General features: G+C 47.4%; 1 protein-coding gene across 3 annotated transcripts in view; it reads left to right on the plus strand.

Moving 5' to 3' along the window:
- Window positions 1-694: 694 nt before the first annotated feature.
- The window catches only part of USP25 (ubiquitin specific peptidase 25), a 136,614-nt gene continuing 124,663 nt past the window's right edge, over window positions 695-12,645 (plus strand). For all 3 annotated transcript variants that reach the window (XM_029577895.1, XM_029577896.1, XM_029577897.1), the window contains exons 1-4: window positions 695-868; window positions 4,769-4,846; window positions 7,043-7,187; window positions 12,211-12,334. In XM_029577895.1, coding sequence (XP_029433755.1) covers window positions 827-868; window positions 4,769-4,846; window positions 7,043-7,187; window positions 12,211-12,334 — 389 coding nt within the window. In that variant the 5' untranslated portion in view covers window positions 695-826. The remainder of the gene's footprint in view (window positions 869-4,768; window positions 4,847-7,042; window positions 7,188-12,210; window positions 12,335-12,645) is intronic.

Raw genomic sequence — 12,645 nt, forward strand, 5'->3', positions numbered from 1 at the left:
CTGTGTGTGTCAGTGCCTCTAGGTGTGTGTGTGTATCTGTACGAGAGTGTGCGTCTCTGTGTCAGTGCCTCTAGGTGTGTGTGTGTGTATCTGTACGTGAGTGTGTGTCTCTGTGTCAGTGCCTCTAGGGGTGTGTGTGTGTATCTGTACCTCTGTGTGTGTATCTGTACCTCTGTGTGTGTCAGTGCCTCTAGGTGTGTGTGTGTGTGTGTATCTGTACGAGAGTGTGCGTCTCTGTGTCAGTGCCTCTAGGTGTGTGTGTGTGTCTCTGTACGAGAGTGTGTGTCTCTGTGTCAGTGCCTCTAGGTGTGTGTGTGTGTGTGTATCTGTACGAGAGTGTGCGTCTCTGTGTCAGTGCCTCTAGGTGTGTGTGTGTGTGTATCTGTATGAGAGTGTGCGTCTCTGTGTCAGTGCCTCTAGGTGTGTGTGTGTGTCTCTGTACCTCTGTGTGTGTATCTGTACCTCTGTGTGTGTCAGTGCCTCTAGGTGTGTGTGTCTCTGTACCTCTGTGTGTGTATCTGTACCTCTGTGTGTGTCAGTGCCTCTAGGTGTGTGTGTGTGTGTGTGTATCTGTACGAGAGTGTGCATCTCTGTGTCAGTGCCTCTAGGTGTGTGTGTGTCTCTGTACCTCTGTGTGTGTGTGTGTGTGTGTCTCTCTCTCTCTGGGGCGGGGCTGGCAGTGACGGGCTCTCCTCTCGGCCCGGCCCCCTCGCACTCCTCGGCTCATGGCTCCCGCTGCTCGCCGCACGGCCGCCCAGCGCTGACCCGGGGCCGCGCTCCCGACCTCCGCCGCTTCCTCCTCTTCCTCCGCCGCCGCGCCCGGGCCATGACCGTGGAGCAGAACGTGCTGCAGCCCAACTCGCAGAAGGTAAAGCGCCGCCCCCTCCTCAGGCCGCCCGACTCGCGCCGCTCCCCGGCCTGGCCGCCTAGGCGAGCCCGCAGCCCCGGGGCCTGCTAGCCTCGGGCTGGGAGAGCTCCGCGCCCGCCCTCTGCATGCACCGGGCCGACTCCGCCGGCAGCTTGCAGCCGCCCGCACTCTCCCCGGAGGTGGCTGCACAGGGGAGCGGGGGTTTGGGCGCCCTGCACGGACCCCTCGCCTGCTGCTTTGTCGTCCCAGAAGCTGCTGAGCGCGGCGCTTTGGAGGACCGGAGCCGAAAGCAAAGCCGCGCTGTGCCCGGGGCCGGCCTGTTTCCCCGGGAGCCTGCAGGAAGAGGGGCTGCTGCTGCTGCTGTGGGCGTGCCGGGCTCTCGCAAGATTTTTTAGGTACTACAGAGATGACGAAGAAAAGCAGAGCCGCTGGTAAACATCTAAAAGCAGCTCATCGCCCACCTGAATTTTGTAGCTGCTGGTGGTCCTGCAGCCTTTAAAAACTGTGCCATTTCTGTTTCTCATGAGTAATTATATATGGGCAGAGTTTAGCTCTGGCTGACCTACATTGCCCCCCCGGAAAGAGAGACATTTCCGATCGTGAATTGCATTTCTTTGCATCTGTCATCCAAAGTAGATTGCAGTGAGCGTTGCAGTTTACAGACTCAGTGTGTCTTTGTCCCAAAGATTCCCCAGTTTACTGGTATAAGCTCTTCATTTTGCTAATATTGCATCTATTTGATTTGTTTCAATATGCCCTTGATGGCATCTAATCTTCTAAGTAGTCTGTCTTTTTTGGGGGTCTTTCCATCCCCTTTCTCTTTCTATGTAAACTTTTGGAGTAGCTTTTTCTAGGACATTCTTACAAGGTGGCCAAACTGTATCATTTCTCATTCTCTGACTCCTCGTTTCTGTTATTCATAGCTTTCGTTTCTGGACTGTTAGAAACCATAGCTTTCGTTTCTGGACTGTTAAAACCAGAGGTTGTGTAACCTTAAATGCAGCACAGGGAGTTCAAGTGGCTTGCTGAAGGTCATATAATGACTGATGGATGGAGGGGATGAGCTAGGTTCTCTGCATGCACCTCTGCCACACTAAGGATGAAGTTGCTGGCATTTCCCCAGGGGTGCACATGCTCTCCAGCAGTTGTTCACAGCTCTCTTTCAGACACTGAACATAAGAACATGCCATACTGGGTCCGACCAAGGGTCCATCAAGCCCAGCATCCAGTGGTCAGTCCAGGCCGTAAGAACCTGGCAAGTACCCAAAAACTAAGTCTGTCCCATGTTACTGTTGCTAGTAATAGCAGTAGCTGTTTTCTGGTTTTCTTTTGGCAGTTTATTCCCTTATGGGAACAAATGGTGACACGATGGTCTTGTGTATTTGTTCATGTCGAGAGAGAGTTTTTCCTTTGGCATAATTTTCAGAGTTCCACAGGGAGAACTGAAGTTTAGGAAATAACTTTTACAAGATAGGTGCCTGAAAATGTACATACAGATCATATACACAGACATTCTGGGTTAACTGGAAATACTTCCAGCTAGTGCGACTGATGCTAGTGATAACAGAGGTTCTCCCTTCTGTTGTATTAATTGAATCTGCTGTGGACACTTGGAGTAGCTGAAGTGTTAATGGATGTATTTTATTGTTGTATTATTTCTGTGATGTATTTTGGTTGTTGCATTTGCTTGATGTAACCCACCTTGGGTTGAACTTGTTTTCAAAGAAGGCAGCGTAAAAGTATAATATAACATAGATCGCAGACAGCAAAGCAGAAATACTCATTCCCATATGGCAGCTGCTATCGGTGGTTATTTCCTCTTAAAGAAGAGCCTAGAGGAAGGAAAGATTTAAGAGAAAAAGTCTTTTATGTTTTTGCCTGCTCAGTTGTTGAGTTTAGTGGTTAACCCATTTTGAATAAAATACTTATTTTTTCCCCCTCAAAACAGGACATCTGGTTTGACATCTGTTTAGGGATCAATGTGGGATGCATTGTCTTCACTTCTAGAGGAATGGCACTTTCCAATTCATGTTTGAGCCTCTTGGATTATTTTCTCTTTCCAGAACAGGACGTCCAAGAGAAATGCTAACAGCCTGAAAATTAAAAAAAAAAAAAAAATAATTAAAGGTGATGTGAGGGAAAAATATTCCCACTTTTACCCTAGTCTTAACACTGCAACGCTGGGTGCAGTGTTGCTATAGCAGTGATGCATTCTGTCTGTCCATCTGGAAGCATGCTAAGCTCTGCAGAATTGCACCAATTGGTTCAAATCTTGGGGGAGGGGAGGTCTCCCATGCTCCTGCATGGTACTCTTTTGAAAATTATCAGTACTTGGAAAAGTTCAGATCATTTTCAGTAGGTTTGCTTTGAAAAGCAGCAGAAAATCATGCAAACGCACGGCTTGTGGATGTTTTAAGGATAGTCTCCCAGCTTCTAGTGTGCTTTGGCTTTCTGCATTTGATCGGATGTGTTTCTTGGCGTTCCTGCTTTCTCGCATCACAATAGTGTCACTTTCTGTATGTCCTACGACTGTGAGCATGTTGTGAAAAGGGGAGCAGGAATTGCTGACACATGGGGACGTGGGTTAGAGCAGGTGCAACAAACAATAAGAGGATTTTATATAGATAAAGACTATTAAAAAATCTGCATATACTTGCAAAGTCAAATATAGAATAACATTTTAAAATACAAGTATTCTCTCCCTCTCTCCTGCACAATCTGTAAACACAGTTCGTTTTGTATTTTGAGCGTTCTTGAACTGTCCGTGGCTTTGTCTTTATTTTTTTTTCCATGCTCTCCAGTGTACTTGGCTGAATGGTCTGTCTTTCTTTCTGGCTGTCAGAATAAGCCACCTTGCCTCATCCAGTTTCAGCAGCATCAGGAGGTGATGAAAGAGCGATAGAGGTTTGGGATTGGATGTTAAATATCCAAGGTTGCATCCCCGCTGACTGACAGGGAGCCAGATCAATAATAATATGATTATGTAACTCCAGTTTTACTTGCCCAACTGGTATACAATGTATGCCAATCCTACAGTGAAAGGACACACCCAAATGCAGGTTTGCCCAAGGAACCATGAGTACATGTCCAGGAAGAAATTGTCCTAATGTTGCTAAAGGTTGTGCATGCTGCGTACCTACTCTGCGAACTTAAGGACAAAACCTTTAGTACATAGGCACCTGGGACTGGCCTGGGGTTTTGGTACCAGTGATATGCTCTATTATGTGGATTCCTGGGCCTCTTGTTTGCTTCCCTGGTCTGACCGGGGCTGGGTAGGCTACAGGGGAGTGGGGAAGGAGAGAATGAGGAGGAGTCCTAGCCGTTGCCCAGTGGTGACACCTACTGGCCAGAACTAGGGTGTTCCGCCGGAAGCCATTGTCTGTGGTTCCTGGCCAAGGACGATCCTTGCAGTGTCTGGGTGGAGGGGGGGAGGGACGGGACTTCCCGGGTAGTTGCGTGCTAAGGCTCATGAAACCATTGCCTAGTAGAAGCTGGATCAGACTGAGCTGGAAGGCCCAGAGGAGCAGGGGAGAATTTCTGCATCAATAAAAAAATAAATAAGATAAAGGTCTGGAATAACAGCATTCTTTAGTGGGCCCTCATTATCTGAGCTGTAATAACACCTTTGGTTGTGTTTGACAGCATTAATGGATTTTCTTTAACGCTGCTGTCATGAATCTGTGACCAGGGCAGGATAGGTAGTCATTGTTTTTAAAGATTGACCATTCACGGAAGGTGTGAGAAAAAGAAATAATAAGCACCTGTGTCCTGTACCCCCACCCTGAATCCCACTCTTCTCCTTCCCCACCACTGTCCTAACCCTAGGCAGCTGCCCCTCTCACCCACTCCTAGTTCTGGCCCTGCCTGATTGATTGATTGACCTTTTGTTTTGTCTTCCAGCACCAGCAAACACTTCTGAATCAGCTGAGGGAGATCACTGGTGTCAGTGACATCCAGGTACTGCAGCAAGCCTTGAAGGTATGCCCTCGTTTGTCCTTCCTGTACAAGTGCACACCAGTAGACGATAGAGAGAGTGTGTGTGTGTGTGGGGAGGGAAGGCTGGGGGAAACAGGAACCACAGTGGAATAGCAAATCCCAAAACTTTGGCGCCCTGTCTGCAGCTTTTGATATCCTGTCCAGCATCGGGAATGGGGAGAGATTTTTTCAGGTCCTTCGTTTTCTGAGTCAGTATTGCCAGCGCTCTGATTTCAGTCAAGGAGGAAGCATATTACGGTAATTTCTAGTCCAGGGCTGAAACCAATTAAACAAAGGCAGCACCGCAGCATAGCTGAGGCCAAAGCATGCCAACGTGGTTTTCCCTCTCGTTTTACAATTATTTGCCTCTTTATTTCAAGGACCGTGCAGGAAAGGACCTTGGGATTCCCCCCTCCCTGCCATATACCACTCATGGGGGGGACGGGGGGGACAGGGAGTGTCCATTTACAGTAGTAATCTTTTTCCTTAACGTTTTACCCTTTGCTATAAAACCTTTCTTCAGGTAACCTGCAGGGTCATTTTCTGTTTCAGTCACCTCCATACTTTGAACTCCTTTTGGAGCTGAAACACTTTGAATGTTGTTTTTGGTTTTTTTAATGCCTAAAAACAGCTTGTTGGGTGCTGGGAGGAATGCTGTGAACAGCAGGCTGCTCTGATCCCCAGTGAGAGCGGGGATCGGGACATTAATCTAACCTCCAGGGGTCCGCGCTGTGTTCGCCATCCGGGTGAATGGCAGAGTTGAGGTTTTTGCAAGGTTTGCATTCATGGTTAGTTGGCAGTGCAGAGGGGCCAATTGGGCCTGCACTGGGATACTGAAGCAATCAACAAAGAGGAGAAACTTACCAGAGACATGGGCTCGGTGATACAGAATAAGTAAACTCAAGAGTCGGGGCATCTGGTCAGCAGGGGCCCAGTTTACTCCACTTCAGGCTAATCCAAAAGTGTCTGCATTAAGCATTGTGCAGATGCCAAAACCGTCTTTTTAATGCATCTTCTTGCCAGTCTGATGGAGGCTATTTCAAACTAGCAGTAAATTCTGGTAAGCCTGTTTTGTTAACAGGTGCATGTGCTGTTACCTTGTGTACGGCCGTGCAGACCGCAGCTCGCTCGCCGCCTTGACGTGGACGTATGGTGCACTGGATGGCTGGATGTTTGCAGGCCAGTGGCTGAGCAGCCAAATTCCCCTTCGCTTGAATGAAAGCCCAAGATCTTCCAAAGAAGATAAAAAAAAAAAAAGAGAGGAGCTCCGCCCGCTCTCTCTCAAGGTATAAATTGGGAGTTGGCAGTTTATTAGCTGAGCGCAAGCGCTGATGCTCAGAGTGATATTGCCACAGAGGCTGAGGATATGCACACAGACAGTCACAAACACTATCATTCATTTGTAAACTGATTTCTCTTACACACATGGATACAGTTAATTGAGTAGCTGAAATGTAGCAAAATAAGGCTCTCCCCCCTCGCAAACTTTTTAAAATCATTTGCTCCCCCTTGATCTGATAGCTATTTCTACTATTTGCAAACCTGGAGTAGCTTTAGGTTCTTGTGACGACATTTATACAGGGGGCAGTAATCAGACTGCCTATTTTGATGCTTATTTGGGGATTGCACCAACAATGAAAGCAAAACTAAAGGCCTAGTTACGCTTTGATTAATGCCCAGAGGGGAAAAAGTACGCGTGGAGATTTGCCCATGCTTTTTCCTGCTGGTATTCTGACTCTCTTGGAAGTAATGTGCGCCGGTTCTGAAAATGTCACCTATGTGTGCTACTTCCCTCCCCTGACCTAACCCTGCCCATGGGAACACCTCCAAACAACGCAGGTAAATTCTCCCCCTTTACACAGTAAGGTGCCAGTTTTCAAAGGGCTTTTACCCGCAGAAATGGCTTTGCATATTGTTCTCGTAATCTTTAAAAAAAAAAAAAAAAAGTCATTTATTTTTTTTGTATTTTGGAGCTTGACTGCCTAAATGTGCCTGAAATTGAGAAGAGTCTGTGCCCCTGTCTGCGCTAGTGCTCGTCACTGTGCTGTAATCTTCTGTACATGACTTTTTTCCTTCAAGCACGCTTACATTGTAAAACCCCAAATAGAAAAGGGCCTGTAGGACACCTGTATTTAGACTCCTTTATCTCTGTGGCGGGGAGACAGAAAAGAGTAATGCTGTTTTTCTTGGGATTTAAAGGACAGCAATGGGAACGCTGAATTAGCTGTGGCTTTCCTTACGGCGAAGAAGGCCAAACTTCCTCAACAAGAAGACGCAAGCTACTATCAAACGGCCCTTCCTAACAACGACCGATACATCAGCGTGGGCAGCCAGGCAGACACAAGTAGGTGTTTCTCAGCACGGAAAGTTCAGTATCTTCTGGCATTTTCTGGGTTTATTTTTATTTTTCAACATTCAGGGCTTTCTCTCTGCTTATCCTTTGATGCCAGGTGAAATCCAAGATTTTTCACCTTTAGAGATGTTTAGAGGAAGCTGAAGGGTCTGACTAGTGCTGACATTTTGCCGGAGAGAAGTTCTTTTGTGTGGTGTTGGGAACCGACGTGCACGCAGACGTGGCCTGCCGCCGTAAGGGGGGGGGGGGGGTCCGGCATCGGCTTCTCCGTTAGCACAGGAATCTGTGGGATGTTGAGGGCTCTCCAGGATCCTGCGGGAATCCTGCACATTTTCCGCTGCTTGGGAGTAGGCTCGTACTTCAATGCTGAGTAGATGGGACTGAGGCTGCGCTTATCCTGATTCGCCTAGGGCGTAGGCTTGCAAACGTACTTGGAGGGCCTTCCCTCAGTCCATAAGGAAATCCCAAATCCTCCCCATCTCTGATCACTGCAGCCTCCCTCTTGCGCTGCATTTCCTGGTTGCGATACCACCGGCCCTGGAAGAGTAAGGTGAACCTCTTGCCACAATCTAACTGTGGTTTTCAGGCGGTGGTGGGGTGGTTATTTCAAATGTTGGGGTTATATTAGGCTGTGTAGGTGTGGTGCTGTGGAAAATTGCCAGGTTTTTCTTTAGAGAAATAATATTTGCAATCAAAACCAAGCGACTGTCAAACTCATAACCAAATGAGTGCTAGTACTGTTTTTCCGGGGTGAGTGGCTTTCTTGGTAATTCAGACCGTGCTGCTTTGAACGTGCTGTGCGGTTGGGCTCTGGCCAGAGAAGCAGTGGGATTCCTCCGCTGGAATCTGCCACCATTGTGCTTACGAGCCACTTCTCCTTAAGAACATAAGAAATTGCCATGCTGGGACAGACCAAGGGTCCATCAAGCCCAGCATCCTGTTTCCAACAGAGGCCCTCAGCACTGTAACACAATTCTGTGGTTTTTTTTTGTGCAAACATTTGATTATGGCAGCAGATAAAGACTGTAAGGCCCATCCCATCTGCCCGATGTCATTCCTGGTGCAGTATTGATCTCTGACTTCCCCACCTCCATTTCGTAGCTAGGGATCCTCTGTGGTTTTATAGGGTTCAGTTTAAGGAGCATTTCCTGTTAGCAGAGAGAGAGGGAGAAAATCAGGTGAGATACCTCCCAATACGAGCGAGTCCTGCTAGATCCCAGAGTTTGCAAAATGGCTCTCATTTGACACGAGCTGATCTCATTACCTACCGCATGGTCCCTTGTTGGCAAAGGAGCTACTCCCAGCTTGTTGATGGCATTTTAGTGGCAGGGAGAGAGAGCTGCTTGAATCATCCTCGGATTCCCACAAATTTCCCTGGCCCCTTCCCCTGCCAATGAGTGAGGCGCCTGAACACATTGCACAGTCATCCTGGGACAGATGCTAGAGGATATCAGATCCAGAGAGATGCATGCCAGTTTCTCTGGCCAAATTCAGCTAGCAAAAGCAGCAAAGGCTGAAGAGTGACAAACATCACATCGCTCCCATGTTTTAAGCCAAGGTCCGTGCAGGGGTTGTGACCCCCTTAATGCAGTGCAGTTTGCAGACTTACCTGCTGTCTCTGCAGACTTTATGTATTTTTTGTTTGGTAAGTGACATGAGAAGTGTAGTTCATGGTAGTAACCTTGCCTCTCTTGTCCTGCCTTCTTACTTAACTAGCCAGCAGCCGCTGGTAACCTCAGAAGGCATTCCTCCTTTGGATACAGCGTGTGCCAGAATTTATAGCCTGTTGGCGTGGCGATGACAAGATCATTTTACGTAGAAATGGATCTTGGAGTTGGCTCCAGGGGGAACGGTGAGCTGTTTGCCGCTGCCCCAGTGTGGAAAGCCTGGGAATGTGTACGGTTTCGCTGTCTGTTTCCTGGATAAGAAGGGGGGGGGCCTGCTGTTGGTGGCCCGAGGGTTTAAACGCTGCAAGATTTCCTTATTAAATATCGTGACGCAGAATTAAATCTCTGGGGATTGAAAGTCCCAAACAGCTGAATGGTATTTGATGGGTCGCCTGGTTCTTACCGGGCAGTTTGTAAAACTACCTGCAGAGATGCACGGTCTTGTGCCTGTCCTCAAAGGGAAGGGTAAGAGCATCCCTCTCCTTTTGAGAAAAGGCCCTGCATCTGCGGTCTCTGCCAGTGCTTTTCCCCCTCCCCCGAGCTCGCCCACCTGTGGTGCTTATCACCCTCCCCCACACATACTTTTACTCGGGTAAGGGATGGCTGGTTCTCAAACAGGGAATTTACCTCTGACAATTGTCACTCCCATATAAAATATATATATAGAGAGAGGTTTATAAAATAGCATATGCACCGGAAATGATGAATATGCAAATTCATACCTCATAAAAAAAAATCACCAAACCCACTCCTGGCAATCCATTTTTATTTTCACCTGCATTGGACTCGATGTAAAAATGTAATACGTGCAGGTTGCTAAGAATGTAACCAGGTTTCTCTTATTCCGAGGGGAGATGCTGCAAACATTTTAATTTCATGGTGACAGAAAATTCTTTGTATATTAATTTATAGTGCTTTGTTGGGGATATTTAATTGGTTATTTTTAAAGCACGTTTCCACTTATCTGTGCGCTCTTGAATTCCTCCCATTTTAGCGCTCCGGCAAATCTTCACATACCGTTGACCTCTTCGTCCCAAGGAAAGTGCTCTCTTTGCTCCCCTTTCTCCCTGTATGTTGTAATCTATCTATTAAACGAGGCAGCGTCTTCGGGTGTCCTGCAGTAAGATTAGCTTCAAGTGATGGTCCCTGCAGTATTGGCTTCTTATCCGTTGCCTGTTGCTGCGAATATTCTTGAAGTAAATCTAACAGAAATTTAGGGGAAGTTTCGCAGAAAAAACATTAAGGGGCCGATGCATAAATGTGCGTAGGAAGCGGGTGCTGAACATTCAGCGCTTGCTTTCTTAATGCGCCCCCCAAGGGGGTGCCATACAGTATTTAAATTAGGGGGGTCGCGTTAGCAAGGAGCGAAACTGACACTGGGGGTTCAGGAAACGGATGCTGGTCAGTTGAGCATCCATTTCCTGCTTTTCTGTACTTATTTTAAATGCGCTCAGCTGTTAACGCCTGCTCCAGGTAGGCGTTAATTTCTGAGCGCTAAATGTGCATCCGAGACGCACAATTTTTTCCTTGTGCATCGGAGTGAATTCCTAATAGGCCTCATTCACGTGCCTTTGCATGTGATGAGCGCTATTAGATTCACTCTGCGTTGGACGCGCGTTGAATAGGCACTAATCCCCTTAATACATTAGGGGATTGATTAGCATCTATTAAACACGCGTCCGACTGCGGGTTATACAGGCTGAGCGCACTGTATTGCATCGGCCCCTAAATGTTTTCTAAGAGGTTTTTCTTTTTTTTTTTAAACTGCTTCTGCAGATTTTGTCTGATAATGCCCGACTGCATTTTTCAGCTGATTGGGTTGGTGGATAGAAATGTTCCATTTCTCATGTCTCTTCATTCATTCATTAATTATAAATACATTTTGGGGATGCTAGATATATTTCTAATAAGCATGAAATTATAGACAGAGCTTGTTAGGACAGCTTGGGAATATGTTATGGCCTTCGGCTGCGGCGGTCCGCTCACCCGTGGCGTCGGGCTGTCTCGGAGGCTCCTGCTGGAGCAGGCAGCCTCCCCGCGGCCTTGGCTGCTGTTGAAGACCGAGCACATGGCCCTGCTTGGCCAGGGTGACTCCTCCCCCTCCGGGTTTGTTAGAGCTGCGCGCACGGCTGAAAAATGTATTTAAAGGGGCCACGACAGGAAGTTGTCGTGGCTCCTTCCTGAGACTCCTCCCTCGACTCTAGTATTTAAGGCAAGGTCTGCTCCTTGATGTTTGGTTCCTGAGTTCTGCGCTTCTGATTCCCGCTCCTGGTTTTGTTCTTCGTCCTGCTTCTGCTCTCCTCCCTTGTTGGACTGATTCTTGGCTCGACCCTGGACCGGCTTCTGACCCATCTCCTTGCTTGCTCCTGTACCGGCTTACGACCCCTCTCCTGGATTCGACCATTGGACCGGCTCCTGACCATTTTTCGGCTTCCACTCCTGGACTGACTACGACCTGTCGGAGGCGCCAGCATCCAGACCTGTCTTGTCTTCAGTGAGTCTCCTAAGTCCCAGCGGCCCGGGTCCCTACGGGCTCCCTCCTGGGGGGACCACGAGCTTCCAGGGCGAAGTCTTCCTTCAGCTGCTGATTCACCAGGCCTTGCCCTCTGACAGTAGGGACCTAAGAGGGTTGATTCTCTCTTTGGTAGCACTAACCCTACCTCGGAACAGGGGTCCACCTTCTGATTCGTAACAGAATATTTATTTTTAAATGTCTTCACCGCCTCTCCCAAAAGGCTACAAAATGGTGTTACAAGTACGAGCGTAAAATAATTTCAGACAAAGTCAGATCAATTCCTAATCTCAAACAGACTTTAGCAAAAAGAAGAAAAGTCAACAGTTGATCCTAAAACATTGGCAGCGTGTTCACAAGAAGAAGTCATTTTCTTAGTTTCAACCAGTTTGCCGGCCACAGCTTTGAGCAAAGCTTATTATGACAAACATATGGTTCGAGTAGATTGACATAAACAGATAGTATCAGATAAATACGTGGAAGCACAGTTTTGCAGAGCAGTTTAACATCTCTTCTTTTGTATGATAGGAAGCCAGTGGAAAGACTTGAGCATTGGTTGAATGTGCTCGTACCTTTTAGATCCGGTAATTCGACAGGCTGCACTGTTTTGAATTATGCAATTGGTATTTGGGAAGTCGTCGTAACAGAAAATTGCAATAGCCAATGTGTGCTGAAATCAGAACTTGGACTAAAGTACGTAAATCAGTATCTGATAGAAACTAATAGAAAGGATAGCAGACCTGGTGTGCACAACTCCAGGTGCACCGTGCACTCTCTTCCCCCCCCCCCATCTGTTATTTTGCCTTATTAGAAATGACTTGCTTTTCTTTTGCAGATGTGATTGATCTCACTGGCGATGATAAGGATGATCTGCAGAGAGCGATTGCCCTGAGTCTGGAGGAGTCCAACAGGGCATGCAGGGAAACAGGAATAACTGATGAGGAGCAAGCCATTAGCAGGTAAAGAAAAGACTTCCAGAAAACCAAAATATGGTTACCGAGCCTAGTACATTAATATACACACTAAACCAAGGGAAATCTCATACTATCAGGCCATCAAAAAATTGTATTCCAGTTTAAACATTTATACATCAAAAATCAAAACCGACTTATCTACATAAGTGCAGGCTGCTGCACTTTCTGAAGTAACTCCCGAAGAAGCTGTGATAAAGAAGTATTTGCCCGGAGAATAGTGCGCAGTTTGTCTGGGATATACAAACTCCATCAGCTGCAAGTGGGATACGTGAACTCGATCAGCTGTGAGCCCTTTG

The sequence above is a fragment of the Rhinatrema bivittatum genome, chromosome 15 (genome assembly GCF_901001135.1).
Source record: "Rhinatrema bivittatum chromosome 15, aRhiBiv1.1, whole genome shotgun sequence".
Classification (NCBI taxonomy): domain Eukaryota; kingdom Metazoa; phylum Chordata; class Amphibia; order Gymnophiona; family Rhinatrematidae; genus Rhinatrema; species Rhinatrema bivittatum.